The following is a 13,659-nucleotide window of genomic DNA, read 5'->3' as shown; positions in this document are numbered from 1 at the left end:
TCTTTTTTTGCTCTCTTTCTCAATTTTGCTGTTTCTCTCTCTCCCCTTCCAGACTGCCATCACTACATGTGATTAACATATGTCTGGGTTTTCAGCCCCTGTCAGCTTGAAGGCATTTCTCCCAGCCGCCTTAAACAGCAGATGAGCTCCATGTGGAGGAAACACTCTAGAGAGAGAGAGAGAGAGGGAGAGAGAGGAAAGGATGAAGACATGAGGGGTGGAGAGATGGATCTTTCCTTCTTGCACATTTAGTGGCGCATTTCCTTCTCCTCATCAGCCTCCAACCTCTCTCTCCACATTGGGGATGAACAGTGTGACTTTGAGATAAACAGCACTGGTGAAAACAGAGATTTCGATGGCAGAGGCAGTTCCTGAGATTCACCATCCCAATAGTTTCACAGACATGGGTAATAATATAATACTAGAGATAATTGTACCTTAAATGTTCAATCACTGGCAAAAAAAGAGAATGACTTTTCTGGAAGTTCCTACTGGCATTGCATCAAACAAAGTTGATTTGTTTTAATTGGCAGCGGTTGCATTCACATGTAAATTACGAACATTACCAACACTCCAACAATGCTAGATTTCCTCATTTGCTTTTTCCTGCAGCTTTAAATACTGAAGTAAAATGCAGTATAGCTATCAAAGTCACAAAAGGCAATGTGTGCTACAAGGTATAAGAAAAAACAATGCTATACTGACAGAAACGCTTTCAAACACCTCGTCATTGACGCCTGATGCAGCTCTTTCAGTAAACGTAAACATAATTGAACAATTCAAGGATGATCACTTACCATGAGGTAAAAAACAAACCCTTGCTGCATTTATATCCTGCAATGAGGTGTGTGAGAAAATGTCCTTTCAGCTTCCTTTCGTCAGTGCTTACACACCTTCACGTCCACTCAGCACAAAGCCAAATCTGTCAGTTCCCCTTGCCTCTAAACTAGTACATTTCTCAAAAACAGCTACGCCCAGGATTTTATTGTGGCAACGTAGCAAACTAAATATTCAGGCTTTTCTGTGGCTTCCTTCCGTCCCCTCCCTCCCCTTAAACCAACGTGACAACCCTTTCAGAGTCGATGGGAAGAGAATTTATTTCCAGGCCGGCTTGATAAAGGCCTGCTTTAGCAGTTGGCTGCATTAACAGACTGAAAGAGATGGAACGAGACAATGCAAGATGAGGAAACTGTGAGCTGAAGGGATTCCACTTCTTTCGTGTTCCAAGGACCAATAGTGCCAGATTTTTCTTGACGGGCTTAAGAGCTTCATGAAAAGCCAGCGAGCATATGGATACCTCTTCTGCAGGGTCTATCCCTGTGAGGTGAAGGTCCCAACTAGAAAAGTGGGACAGAGTTGCACACATGCAGTGTCCCCACATGCTCTGCCCCTTGACCTGTGCTGCACATTGACACCGAGAGAACGGTGTCTTTTGTTGTCCGTTGGCACTGAAAAAAGGGCCTAAATTAGTTTAGTTTTTCTTGTGCATTGTCTGCTTCTCGCCCCAACCCAAAGGGCTTGATTTTCCACACAGCTGGAAGCCATTAGAGCTCTCTGATGATCTGCTTGTACGACGGCTTTACTGCAGAGGCTGCAATAAGACTTTGGAAGTAGAGACCATCATTAGATCAGCCAGTATGTTGCTGTCTCACAGAAGAAAACCTAAAGGGCAAGACTGTCCAATACGAGGATATGAATCACAGCGTAAAACAGACAGCAGAAACCATGTGAAGATGCTCCTTGCAGGAGCAAAACACTGGAAACAAGCAGCGAACACAGGAGTGCTTATGTTGTATCTTATGTAGAATCGCTACAAATATGAACAAGTGGGCATCAATGAAAACTCAAACAGGCTGGAAATGCCTCTGTTGATCTCTTGTGCTGTAATAAAGCTATAGTGAAATAGTCTGTATAATGCTGGAAATATAAATATGAATGGATGCCCTATGACATGCCCTGGTCCCAATAACCCTCTCCTTTTATGCAAACAACATGGATAAGCAAAAAATAAATAAATAAATAAACATGTCAGCAATGTGGACGCAGTTCAAAACGCAATGAATCTCTTATTTACACCCTGTCTACACTTTGCTTATGAAAGGATTCGTGAGATATGTCTGTGATACATTACTCAACGCTGCAAAAACACGTAGAAACCTTTGAAGCTCCCCTGAGCGCAATCACAAGTATGATGATGATCGATCGGGTCAGTCGCACTGGTGCTCCTAAAAAAATTTTCATAGTCGCACGCAGTAGTTTTCAGTCGCAAATGCGACTGAAATGGTCGCACTGTAGAGCCCTGATATGTAAAATTTGTTTGGCTGAAATACCAAACAAATTTTAATAATATGAGATGCAGCTTGAAGAACTTCACTATGACTGGTTTATCACATCACTTGAGAACAGGACACCCTGAACAGCATGAAGAGTTCAATTACCCTAATTTAATTTAAAAACTTTATTTTAAGTTTCAGTTATTGAAAATGAAATACTCAATTTGGTAAAGATTTGTTGTGGTACATCACTACTAGTTTCTATATGTATCTTGTGCAAATTTAGGCACCACAGCTTTCTTAGTCACCTTAGTGTTGTGGGTTTGCATGAAAAAAGAAGAGAAAAAGCAGAAGCAAGTGTGTGTGTGTTTGTGTGTGTGTCCAGTCCCGAGCCATCTGTCCGTTCTGCTGTCCCCGAGTCCCAGAGCAAGCTGTGGCTGAGGGCCGGGGCCAGATCTGTGTTCCGCAGCTATTCATGACTTTCCCACTCCACCTTTTCAGCATGACTGCGGCACATAGTGCATGCCAATCAAGCTCAACAATGCCGGTCACCAGGTCCAAAGAGACCCCCCTCCTCACCACCCGTGACGGCAGAATGATCGCACTCTCTGTATAATGTCTGTATAATGTTTGCAAGTATCATCTGAATGTGTGGCTCATGCTAGAAAGTGACACAGGCAGTTGTGCTGATTCATCAAAAGCATGTCGTCAGTAACAAATCAGCCCCCTCATTTGGACCCGAGCCAGACTCTGCTCTCAGCCCGGTCCAGCCACCGTCTGAAAGCTGAGCCTCTCTTACTTGCTGCGGAAAACAGAGCATGTTTCATTAGGTGGCGGAGTTTGACGTTATTCTGAGGTCTGTTTAATCTCAAAACATGGAAAGGGACTTTAAGGTAGAGATGCCTTCATGGCTCATCCTTTTAGTGTTTGCACACTAGGTGGTGCTAGTAATACACACTTCAGATATTACATCTTCACACACACACACCAACACGTACAGAGTGACAGATTTATTGTGTCTAGTTCTGCATTTAAGTAACAAACAAAAACACCTACGTCTCATTTCTAAATCCTGATCATGAGCCGTTCGGTTTTCAGAGACGAGTCCAGATGCGCATTGACAGATTCACCAGCAAATGCTGAAGAGAGAGAGAGAGAAAAAAGATGTTTCTGCTTTAGAACGTTTTTGTCAACTTTTTCGAAAGTGAGGATGCCAGCTGTCCCAGCTTATGTTTAGATTATGTAATGCAAACATATTGTGGAAAGAGGACAGAAACAGCACAATGCAGGCTTTCCTCAGTCCTGTTATTACTTTTAGTATCCTCATGAGTGACTAACACAAAAAGAGAGAGAGCAAAACCAAACAGGAGGAATCTGTCAGTGGGACCGGAGCTGGCTGAGCGAGAGATCGAGCCCAACAGGAACCAGTCATTCCTGGCCCAGCCCTTCTCCACACAATGGCCTTTAGAATGAAAGGAACCACGGGCCCGGCAGAGATAGCCCACTGTCAGGAACCAGGACGGACAAGGCCCGGCCTCCCCGGGCAGGATGTTGCTGCTGCGTGACTGTACGGCCCCGATATCCCATGTTCACACACTCTTCCCCCACTGGCAGGCCGGGATGTTTTGCTGCTCAGGTAATTAAAGTCGGAAGCCCTGAGGGCGGGCCAACTCACAGACTGACCTCCACTGTCCTGGTCGAGAGGTTGGTCTCGCTATCAGGCTTCCGCAAGCCACAACTGGGGCATCAACAAGCTGCAGTTATCTACCCCACTCTTGCCTTCCTTGATGAACACCCAGCAGGCAAATTAATGGCAGAAAGTTCCACAGATTTCCACAGATATCGAATGCTCGTCATTCATAAATGCCCCTTGTATGATCATAAGGGATAGTTCACCCAAAAAACACATTTCTGCCATCATTTTTACACCCTCATGTTGTTCCAAACCTGTATGTCCTTCTTTATTCTGAATAGCACAAAGGAAGATATTTAGAAGAATATATCAACATTTTTTTCCTACACAAAGAAAATCAATGGAGTAAAAAAAAAAAAACATTAGACACTACTGACTTTCAATTCTATTATTTTTTGAATTTCTCTTTAAATATTTTGGCTTATTTGAAAATGCTTTTAGTCACCAATAATAGTGTATTACTCGATTTTACCACAGAAAATGTGGCACACACCTCCATGAGGATACAGGAAATCCAATTACTTCTTTCTTTTCAACAAAACAGTCCCTCGAGGAGGAGCTGAGGCATGGATTTCACAAATGTCCACACTCTATACTCACAGATTAGGATAAAACACTTCCAGTTTCCTCATGAAATATTCACTAGCCCCGGCGAGGTGAGGACATACAGAGCTGTGATTCTGTGGCACACTGACCCCGGGTGTCCCGGGCAGACCCCAACCATCCCTCTGGTCAGCACTGCTCTACTTCAGCACACCTCCGACCACAAAGTACCACCAGCAGCCCGCTGCAGTTGCCATGACAACGGGCACTGCAGATATGTTGTGAGGTGAGCAGCCTGTCAACCTGCAAATCCGCTTTTGTGTGTGTACTACATGCTAAATAAAGTTACCACCACTACTAGAAAGAGAAAAAAAGAGAGAAACAGATACAGAGGAAATAAAAAGAGAAACTCATTGCTGTTAATAAAATATATGGCGACCCGCAGCAGTGGATGAGTTATGCTCAGCCTTGCTTGAATCAAAACATGTCTCATGTCAGAGCCATAAAACTAAAACAGTCCTTTGGCATATGTATGCTATTAACATCACTTGTCCATTGCTCAGAAAGCCTCTTAGCCACTAAATCAAACCCACAGATGGCATGAAGACTGAGACGGGAGAGGAGAGGGGTAGAAAAGAGAGGGGGCTAAACAACCATTGCACTCAATTCAGGGTTTACATTAGTCCATTAGCAGAGGAAAGCTAGGGACACAGTCGGGTAATGAACATTTTCTCTTTATGATACTTTTACTAATGTAAAAAATACTATGTAAAATTAATTAATAATTTAGTGTATGTCTTATGTGCTGTGATTAAATTATATTTATTATGATAATAAAGATATCAATATCGTTCTAGATGCTATAACACTCATTGCTATAACTACAACTATTAAAGGTAATAGCCTTAAATACTGCCATTATAAACATCAGGATGTGATTAGACGGTGATGAAAAATAAAACATATATATTTTTTATATTTTTTATCTTTAATTAATTGTATTTATATAGTTTAAAATGTAATTAACATTGGCAACAGCCAGACACATTTTTTTTTTATCAATAGGCTTCATCAAAGTGATTACAGTGATTCTGTGATTTTGGCAACAAAAAAAAAAAAAAACCCTGGCAAAGAACTGACCCCACGTCATTTTTCAGTCTGGAGCCCAGCACAGCCAAAAATCCATAACAGTAGGGCAGTAAACACAGACACGTGCAGTGTGAATTGTGGGTAGTGAATGCGATTCCACATCAACACAACACTATGTGCTATTAAAAGTGTTTTAGAAAAAAGCAACAAAAAAAGCCCAAACAATCCTTTTGCACACACTCTGCTGAAACCCAAGAGATCAAGATGCAGAGAGCAGATCAATGGCACTGTCAGGCACTCCAAAGTCAGAGTCTGAAATGAATGGCATGAACAGAGGCAGGCGTCTTTGAACGAGTGAGATATGCGAGAATGAGGACAGCGGGAGTTAATTGAACTCTCTATAGCCTCCAGCTTCACGCTTCTACTACAAATGCAAAATTTCAAGAATTATAGGGTCAAACTACGATGGAAGAGATGCGTTTTTAACCGTTTGATTGTATTTATATTTATTTACAGTTTATGTAATTATTTATTTATAGTTAAATGTAATTTTTTTTGTAACAAAAACAAAAGACAACTGGCAAAGAATTTCATGACTCTAAGTCATTTTTGAGCTCAGCACAGCCAAAAATACATAACAGTAGGGCAGTAAACACAGACACGTGCAATGTGGAATTGTGGGTAGCGAATACGATTCCACATCAACAAACACACTATGTGCTATTAAAAGTGTTTTAGAAAAAAGCAACAAAAAAAGCCCAAACAATCCTTTTGCACACACTCTGCTGAAACCCAAGAGATCAAGATGCAGAGAGCAGATCAATGGCACTGTCAGGCACTCCAAAGTCAGAGTCTGAAATGAATGGCATGAACAGAGGCAGGCGTCTTTGAACGAGTGAGATATGCGAGAATGAGGACAGCGGGAGTTAATTGAACTCTCTATAGCCTCCAGCTTCACGCTTCTACTACAAATGCAAAATTTCAAACAAAAATGTTCAGTTCTACTGAAATATGTTGTGTTGGTTGCACCACCACCCTAATAAAAAAAACATGAATCTGCAAAGTTATGTTGCCCTGTACAACATATAACATAACAGCCTGCATTATCCATAAACGAGGCAATCTGATTATAACATTATTCCAGAGCCCATCATAAATAAAGCTAGTGATTATGGGCGAACAAGCACAGCTTGCAAGAGTGATAACTTTGCAGATTCATGTTTTTTTTATTAGGGTGGTGGTGCAACCAACACAACATATTTCAGTAGAACATGATACTATATGATACTTCTGAATGTGCCGCTGTTCAGACCATCTCCTCCTGTTTCATTCCTCCTTTTCCTCTCTCACTTCTTCCTGCTTCTATATTTTGTGGCATCTGGCACAGCGACTATACGTCTGTTCAATCATTCAGCGCTCCACTCTCAATCTTCCTTCTCTCTCTCTTGTCTCTAACAGGGTTGCCTGATCTTCTCCTCCCTCTGGTTTCCTCTGACTAGTTCTGCTCTGTGCTGATATAGTCCTGGCTTGCAGCCCTGCCCATTAATCTCCAGCCTGTGGCATTGGTGAACACAGGAAGGCCCCACCCTGACAAATGTCTGTGAAAACTTTATTCCATCCAGTCCTTCTCTCTTTATCTTTGCCATTCCTTGTGTCCTATGAACATCTCACCCTGAGGTCAGCTGTAGCCTTGTCTTTCCCATTCGTTTTGTGCTGTCATGGAGACGGCAGGCATGAGCTGAGCTATTTCCAGTAATCACGCTGATCTTGAATTCTAGTCCACTCTCATTCCATTTCACTGTCTACTTGTCATCGACCCTCTGCGTTACCCATAATCCACTCTTTAGCTTAACTCCATTTTCATCTCATCATGCCTGATAGCAAATTCCCAGAGGCCCTCTGGTTGTTAGAGGGGAAAAAAAATCACTTTTCTTTTCATGGTTCTGGATAACCGGATTTGCCAGACTGTAAGCTTCCTTTCATATGTTAATTACTCACAAACAGTGGTTTTGAATAAAGGCATTCTCTTCTCTCTCCTACTCTTCGGGCTCCAAATCCTGCATGGAGAAAAACGTGGTGCCAATCGAAGATAAATCCAACTCTCTGTTTATAGCATTAATCCATCTTGTGCACACACACATACAGGCGCCTCCAGCGCTCAGCTGATGCAAGGGGCCTTTTAAGAGAGTCGTGTTTGGAGCAGAGTGACAGGGAGCACCAGACGGGAGCCAAAATTGAGCACCATTATATTTGATCCCAGTGCAGCTGTGAATTATTATGTGGACAATTTAATACTGCCAAAGATCATATCTTTGCATCGCTGCCAAAGTGTGTGCACGTTCCTGTGCCCAGAGCCTTGGAGCAGGGGATGGGTTCGCTACAGACGCATCTCCTTTCATGTGCCAAACGAGACGGCTGGAAAACGTCTTTCTCGCTTTCTGTGTTGGTAAGGTAAACGGAGAGGTGCAGACAGGGCTGTGCTTAGAGGGATGAGCCATTCACGTTTCACTCATGCAGCCCCGAATGTCCTGCGAGCAAGTAATTTGTCCAGTCACCGGGGGAGCATTAAAACCAGACCAAAATAATTCTTTACAGTTATGGAAAAAGTGAAGAGAAGACGAAAAACAGGCACATGCACACATCTTTCCCCTGAAAAGTTATTACATTTTGTGAATGGTATGGAGTAATGGCAAGCATATGTGGCGCTGCACTCGGCGCAGAAGTCAAGGCTAGGCTAATCGTGCTAGCAGGACTGGGAACCCTTGACATATAACGGATACTTGTTACTGAAGTATAGCTTACAAAACCAGATGTTGATAAAGACACATTAAGACAGATGGGAGAACAATTACTGGCACATACAACTGTCCTGAAACAGCTTAAAACATTTCTGACCTTATAAGGCAAGATGGATTTATACGCACTGCCATTTTATTGCTCCATGAGACCCCTTCCCATTCGGAGAGGGGTCTCAATTTTGCCATAGCTGTGCCGCTCGCCGCAACATGCAGCTATTTAAAACACTGGCGCTGAAGTGTATTTTGAAAGGAATAAATCAGAGACAGACCACAGCACAATGAAATACCACATAATGCCACTCCAATCCATATGTAGCCCTATATATTCTTGGATACATTGTTCAGGAACTTTTCTGCCAAACTGAAAAACGCCAAAGATCACCACTTCACTGGGACTCATGCAAATACAAGTCTTAAAGTCAACATAAAATGACATATGTGGCATAAAAAACTTGGGGTGGGACTCAAACAATGCCTAAATTACTCTTTGCCTACTGGTTAACATTATCCAATAGTCAGCACTGCCTTGGTAATGTCAGCAAGAAATGAGTCACATTAATACCATGATATCCAGAAATCAAATAAAAATCTTTAAACTGTAAAACCTAATGCACAATGCACCAATATTAATAGTCAGTTTCACTGTCCAAATACAATGCATGATATATCAGTACCATATCAGCTAAATGTTGATATTAGACATCTTTTTTATTTATCGGTATCAGTCAGTAACACTCAAAGTTAATATGTAAAACAGTAATAATTTAATAAGACTGTTAAATGTAATCTTATGCAAATCTTAAAATGAATATTAATTTCTTGTACTAAACATTATAATGTTGTGATGCCTCAGTTCACATACTGTAATGTTGTTATGCAGAGTTTTAAATGATTGATTTTAGTTTTTAGTGCATTTCTTTATATTTATTTAGGGATAATAATATTAAATTCTAATATCAGCCATAACAGAAAAATAATTGTCTAGAATTTTTCATATTGGAATTTGGAGCATCCTTAAATTAATACAAACATCTCCAAATTGTTTTTGAAGGCAGAATCTCAGGTTCTTAGAGGCTGTGCCACAAATACCCAAATACTGTTACCCAAATACTCTGCACAAATTAAAGTGACACAGATCACTGCCCTGGTCTCCCAACCCCCTCAAATGAGACCCTATTGATCCATAATGATCCACTCAACAAATACCACACACAGGTCACGTAATAACCATGAGCGGTACATCACTTCGCTGTACTTGATCTGCTTTGATGATCTTCTTCAGTATCTTCTTTCGGAGGGGTCTGAAAAATGACTGACGTGTCGGAGGTCTGTGGCAGCTAGGGTTGGGTATCGTTTGAATTTTATCGATTCCGATTCTGCTTATCGATTCTGAATCTTATCGATTCTTAGTTTCGATTCCAATAAGAAAAAAAAAAATACAATAAAAAAAATTAAGTCAAACATATTTATTCTGTCTTTTTGCAAAGCGCTCTGTTGCAGGTGAATAACATGAGCAAGCAGTATACAGAACACTTTGGACTTTTACACTTTGGAACTTTTGCCTATGGTTTTAACATAAAATACCACAGCAAAAACAACTAGACTAATATAAATTTCAAGCATTAAATTGTTAAAGACAAGTAAACAGTCAGTAATAAAATTGGAACAAACAAATCAATTAGCAATAGCATAAATAAATACAACTGAACAAATTTCAGGTACAGAAATTGAAATCAAAAGTTTAAAAACACAGCATAGTTTTCCTTTCAGAAATAAAATATAGATCAATCCTCATTAAAGTTACAAAAGATATTCAGTCAAGATCAGTGAATGGTTTTCTTTTAGTATTTGAAAAATAATGTGTTTTTTGAACATTAAAGCATGTCAACATATTCTGTTACACCAAATACACCAAATAATGATCTTTAAAAAAGCATCATATGACCCCTTTAACATTAATGACAGAGGCAGCGCATGTTTATTAGGCTGCTGTCTCTTTGACACCAAACGCACGCGGATCTAAAATATTGTTACACATGCGGTTTCTTTCTCATCTGTTGACGTTCACTTAAGACAAAAAACGTCTGTGTTTGTGATGATTTACTAACATATTTTTGTGCATATTGGTATTGATATCAATTCCGGCCCAGAACAACCTTTTCTGCAGTGGAAATGCACGGAAAGGTTCGAGAACGGACACAGGCCGGGAACCCGCACCGGGACCATGGTTCTCTGTGCTCACGCTTCAGATGTTCATGACAAGTTCTTTCCCTTCCTGCACTTAAATCATTTAAAATCACAATAAATTGTGAATGCAGGAATTAAGCGTAATCTAAGGCTACGTCCACACGAAGCCAGAGCTTTCCCTATCCTATATTTTTTTTCCCCTCGTCTCAAGAAATATCTGCGTCCACACAAACCACAAAACCGACACATAATGCTGTAGTATACATGCCAGACCAGTATGTGGCGCTGTAATTCTGCCACAGAGATACACTAAAAACGGAGAAGAAAACGCAAGGGCGGCGTTTTCAGATTTATCCACTCTGGGACCCGGCTTCAAAAAATATTGGTTTCACTCTCCCAAAACGCTATATATATATATATATATATATATATATATATACTGTACATAATGTGAATCTATTTCTGTACTTTTTTTTATGAATTATTGAAAAAACATTGGTTTTGGACAAATAATGTTTGTCTGAAATAATGAGACAGCTCCTTGCCAAAGTACTTTACTACAACTGGTTTATCACCTGAAAACACATAAAGAATTCAGTTATCCAAATGTAATTATTAAAACTTTATATTTAGTTTTGGGTTTTGGCCAAAAGAAAACTTTCATTTTTCAGTTTATGTGTTTCAGTAAGAAAATATTTTGGTGCATTACTATTATGAATCATATCTTTCAGTTTACATCAAGAAAAATAATCAAATACGATGAAGCGCCACTCATTTGTTAAGTAATTAAAGTACACTGGAATCAATCAAATGAAAACTTTTTTTTTTTTGGTGTGCACTTGTATTATTCATTATTATATTCATTATTACATGGTTATTTAATATATAAAGGATTTTTTTTTGTTAGAAGTCCAGCAAAATAACTAGGTTTTATCATGCCAACATGAAATGACCGAATATAAGATTTAGTCATACTGGCCGCCCCTAGCTATAAGCTACTGTAAAGGAAGCAAAAGGATAAACGTCACTGAAAGGATGTTTCTGACATCTCTTTGGCAATTTGTCACCAAGGAACACCTTTTTTTTATGGAGGAGCTTTATAGACTTCCTGCAAGAGCTGAGTCCATCCCTAAGCAATTGTTACCTCATAAAAAGAAGTAAACCCTAATGAATCCCCATCAATCATGCCTTTACACTGATATGCCAAATCAGGTTTCACTCTCCCAAAACGCTGGATCCGTGTGGACGAAATGCCTATACGATACAAAATTTATGCGTATACAGCTAAACGCGTCTCCGTGTGGACGGGGCCTAAATGCATGTGTCTTATCGAATACCTGGTTCATGGAAATTTGGAACCGGTTCTAAAACGAAACTGGTTCTTGATCCCCAACCCTAGTGGCATTGCCCATCTGTGAGTTCATTCTGTGGTCATGTGCGTGCAGTGGAGCCGTGCTGCTAATGGCGGAAGTCCTGAATGACCAGGAATGGCTCCTGGTAGGGTCAGTTCCTTCCCAGCTGTTTAAAAAAAAAACACGCTCACATCCATACGGCCATAAACAGGATCTGAGACAAGGTTCATTCTCATTTCACAGCTTCTATGAAGTCTGCATACAAGAGTCTTATCAGAGGAACCTCATTTGTCAGGAAAAGTCCACTGGTATTATCTTAGCTGCCGTAATTCAGAGCATTATGTTTAAAAAAGAGATTGAGTAATAAATGCATCATCGTCTTGGTCTATGGTGTTTCATATATTGGTATATTTGGACTTTTTTGGTAAAACGGCTCCTTTGGTCTTTCCAATAGCGATGATGGCAACATGGGGAGATAATGTCAAGTAATTCAGCGCAACTCCCCATTCGTTCTGCAGCTACAAACACTTTTAATGCGCTAGGGGTGCCCCCTCCATTCATGGCTTACAAAAGCTTAGATGCAACAGACGTTTAACAAAATGACTCTTTTATGCGAAGCCGCAATGAAAACGAAGAGGTTCATCCACCCGGGCGCATGCTCCTCTTTACCTGCACCCCCACGCTCTGTCTTCCTCTTCTTCTACACTTTAGCCTTGTCTTATGAATCACCTCTTCTAGAAATAATTGACACAGAGCATTTATCTCGGAAGCACCTGCTGATCGTTCAACTACAACACAATCTTCTAGTGTGCTACACCACAGAACTATTGTCCCACCACAGTGTCTGTGACACTAACTGCCAACAACAGGAAGCCCAAACTATAGCCTCAATACAATTTGGACTAATCGGGAGACAAGAAAACACACACACACACAAATGCTTTTTGAAATAGTCTGTATACTCAGTTTATAAAGAAGCTATTGAATTACAGTTATTTTCTCTAGCGGTGTAAGAATCTATAGACGTTATAATGAATGCACACTATATGGCATTGTGCACTTTGGAAAATCTTTGCGTTACACAATTGCATACTACCTTATTTTTCATTTATTCAGACCGTACGTGTGTTGAGTACAATTCTACCGAGCTATCTTGTTCTCGCCGTCTTTCTGCTTGCTTGCTCTCTGCTTTTCTCGGGAGCTCTAATTGACTGAGCGTGTCAATATGTGTAGTGAACACACAGGGGTCTACTGTCTCTGCCTATTGATCCATAGCTCTTGAAGGAGTCGAGCCTCTAGGCTCAAAACAAATCTTAATTACACTCCTCTTTACTGGGCCACAGAGGCTGCACTCGAGTGGGTGCCCTTTTCATAAATACATATCAGAATCCATAAATCAAAATTAATGTGCCCAAGCGGCCCATGAATCAAACATTAGTGACTGAACAGATACGGCTGACAGCTTCCCACTCTGATCCCATAAATTACAGAAAAAGGTAGTCCTTAATGCATCTGTGCTCCGTGTAAACTGAGAACGCAGTAATAGCAGCAGCAAGCAGGGCTGAGTATCGATACAGATTTTCCAATTCAATTAGATTTGATTTGATTCAAATTTCGATTTGATTCTGATTCATTCGGGTGCATTTCAGGTATAATGCATTTTGCTCTATAACAGCCCAGAAGGAGTCCGATTTGCTTTATAATGTTTTATATTCATTATATAT

General features: G+C 40.4%; 1 protein-coding gene across 4 annotated transcripts in view; it reads right to left on the bottom strand.

Moving 5' to 3' along the window:
* Positions 1–13,659, bottom strand: part of runx1t1 (RUNX1 partner transcriptional co-repressor 1) — a 68,717-nt gene that overhangs the window by 49,801 nt on the left and 5,257 nt on the right. The window contains exon 2 of one of the 4 annotated variants that reach the window (XM_016514991.1): positions 3,330–3,412. The exons of the other annotated variants lie outside the window; for them this stretch is intronic. Coding sequence (XP_016370477.1) covers positions 3,330–3,336 — 7 coding nt within the window. The 5' untranslated portion in view covers positions 3,337–3,412. The remainder of the gene's footprint in view (positions 1–3,329; positions 3,413–13,659) is intronic. 4 annotated transcript variants of the gene reach the window in all.

Source organism: Sinocyclocheilus rhinocerous, unplaced genomic scaffold, assembly GCF_001515625.1.
Source record: "Sinocyclocheilus rhinocerous isolate Xijiao unplaced genomic scaffold, SAMN03320098_v1.1 scaffold492, whole genome shotgun sequence".
Taxonomy (NCBI): domain Eukaryota; kingdom Metazoa; phylum Chordata; class Actinopteri; order Cypriniformes; family Cyprinidae; genus Sinocyclocheilus; species Sinocyclocheilus rhinocerous.
Note: the sequence above shows the minus strand (reverse complement) of the source record. Positions and strands in the feature narration are given on the sequence as shown.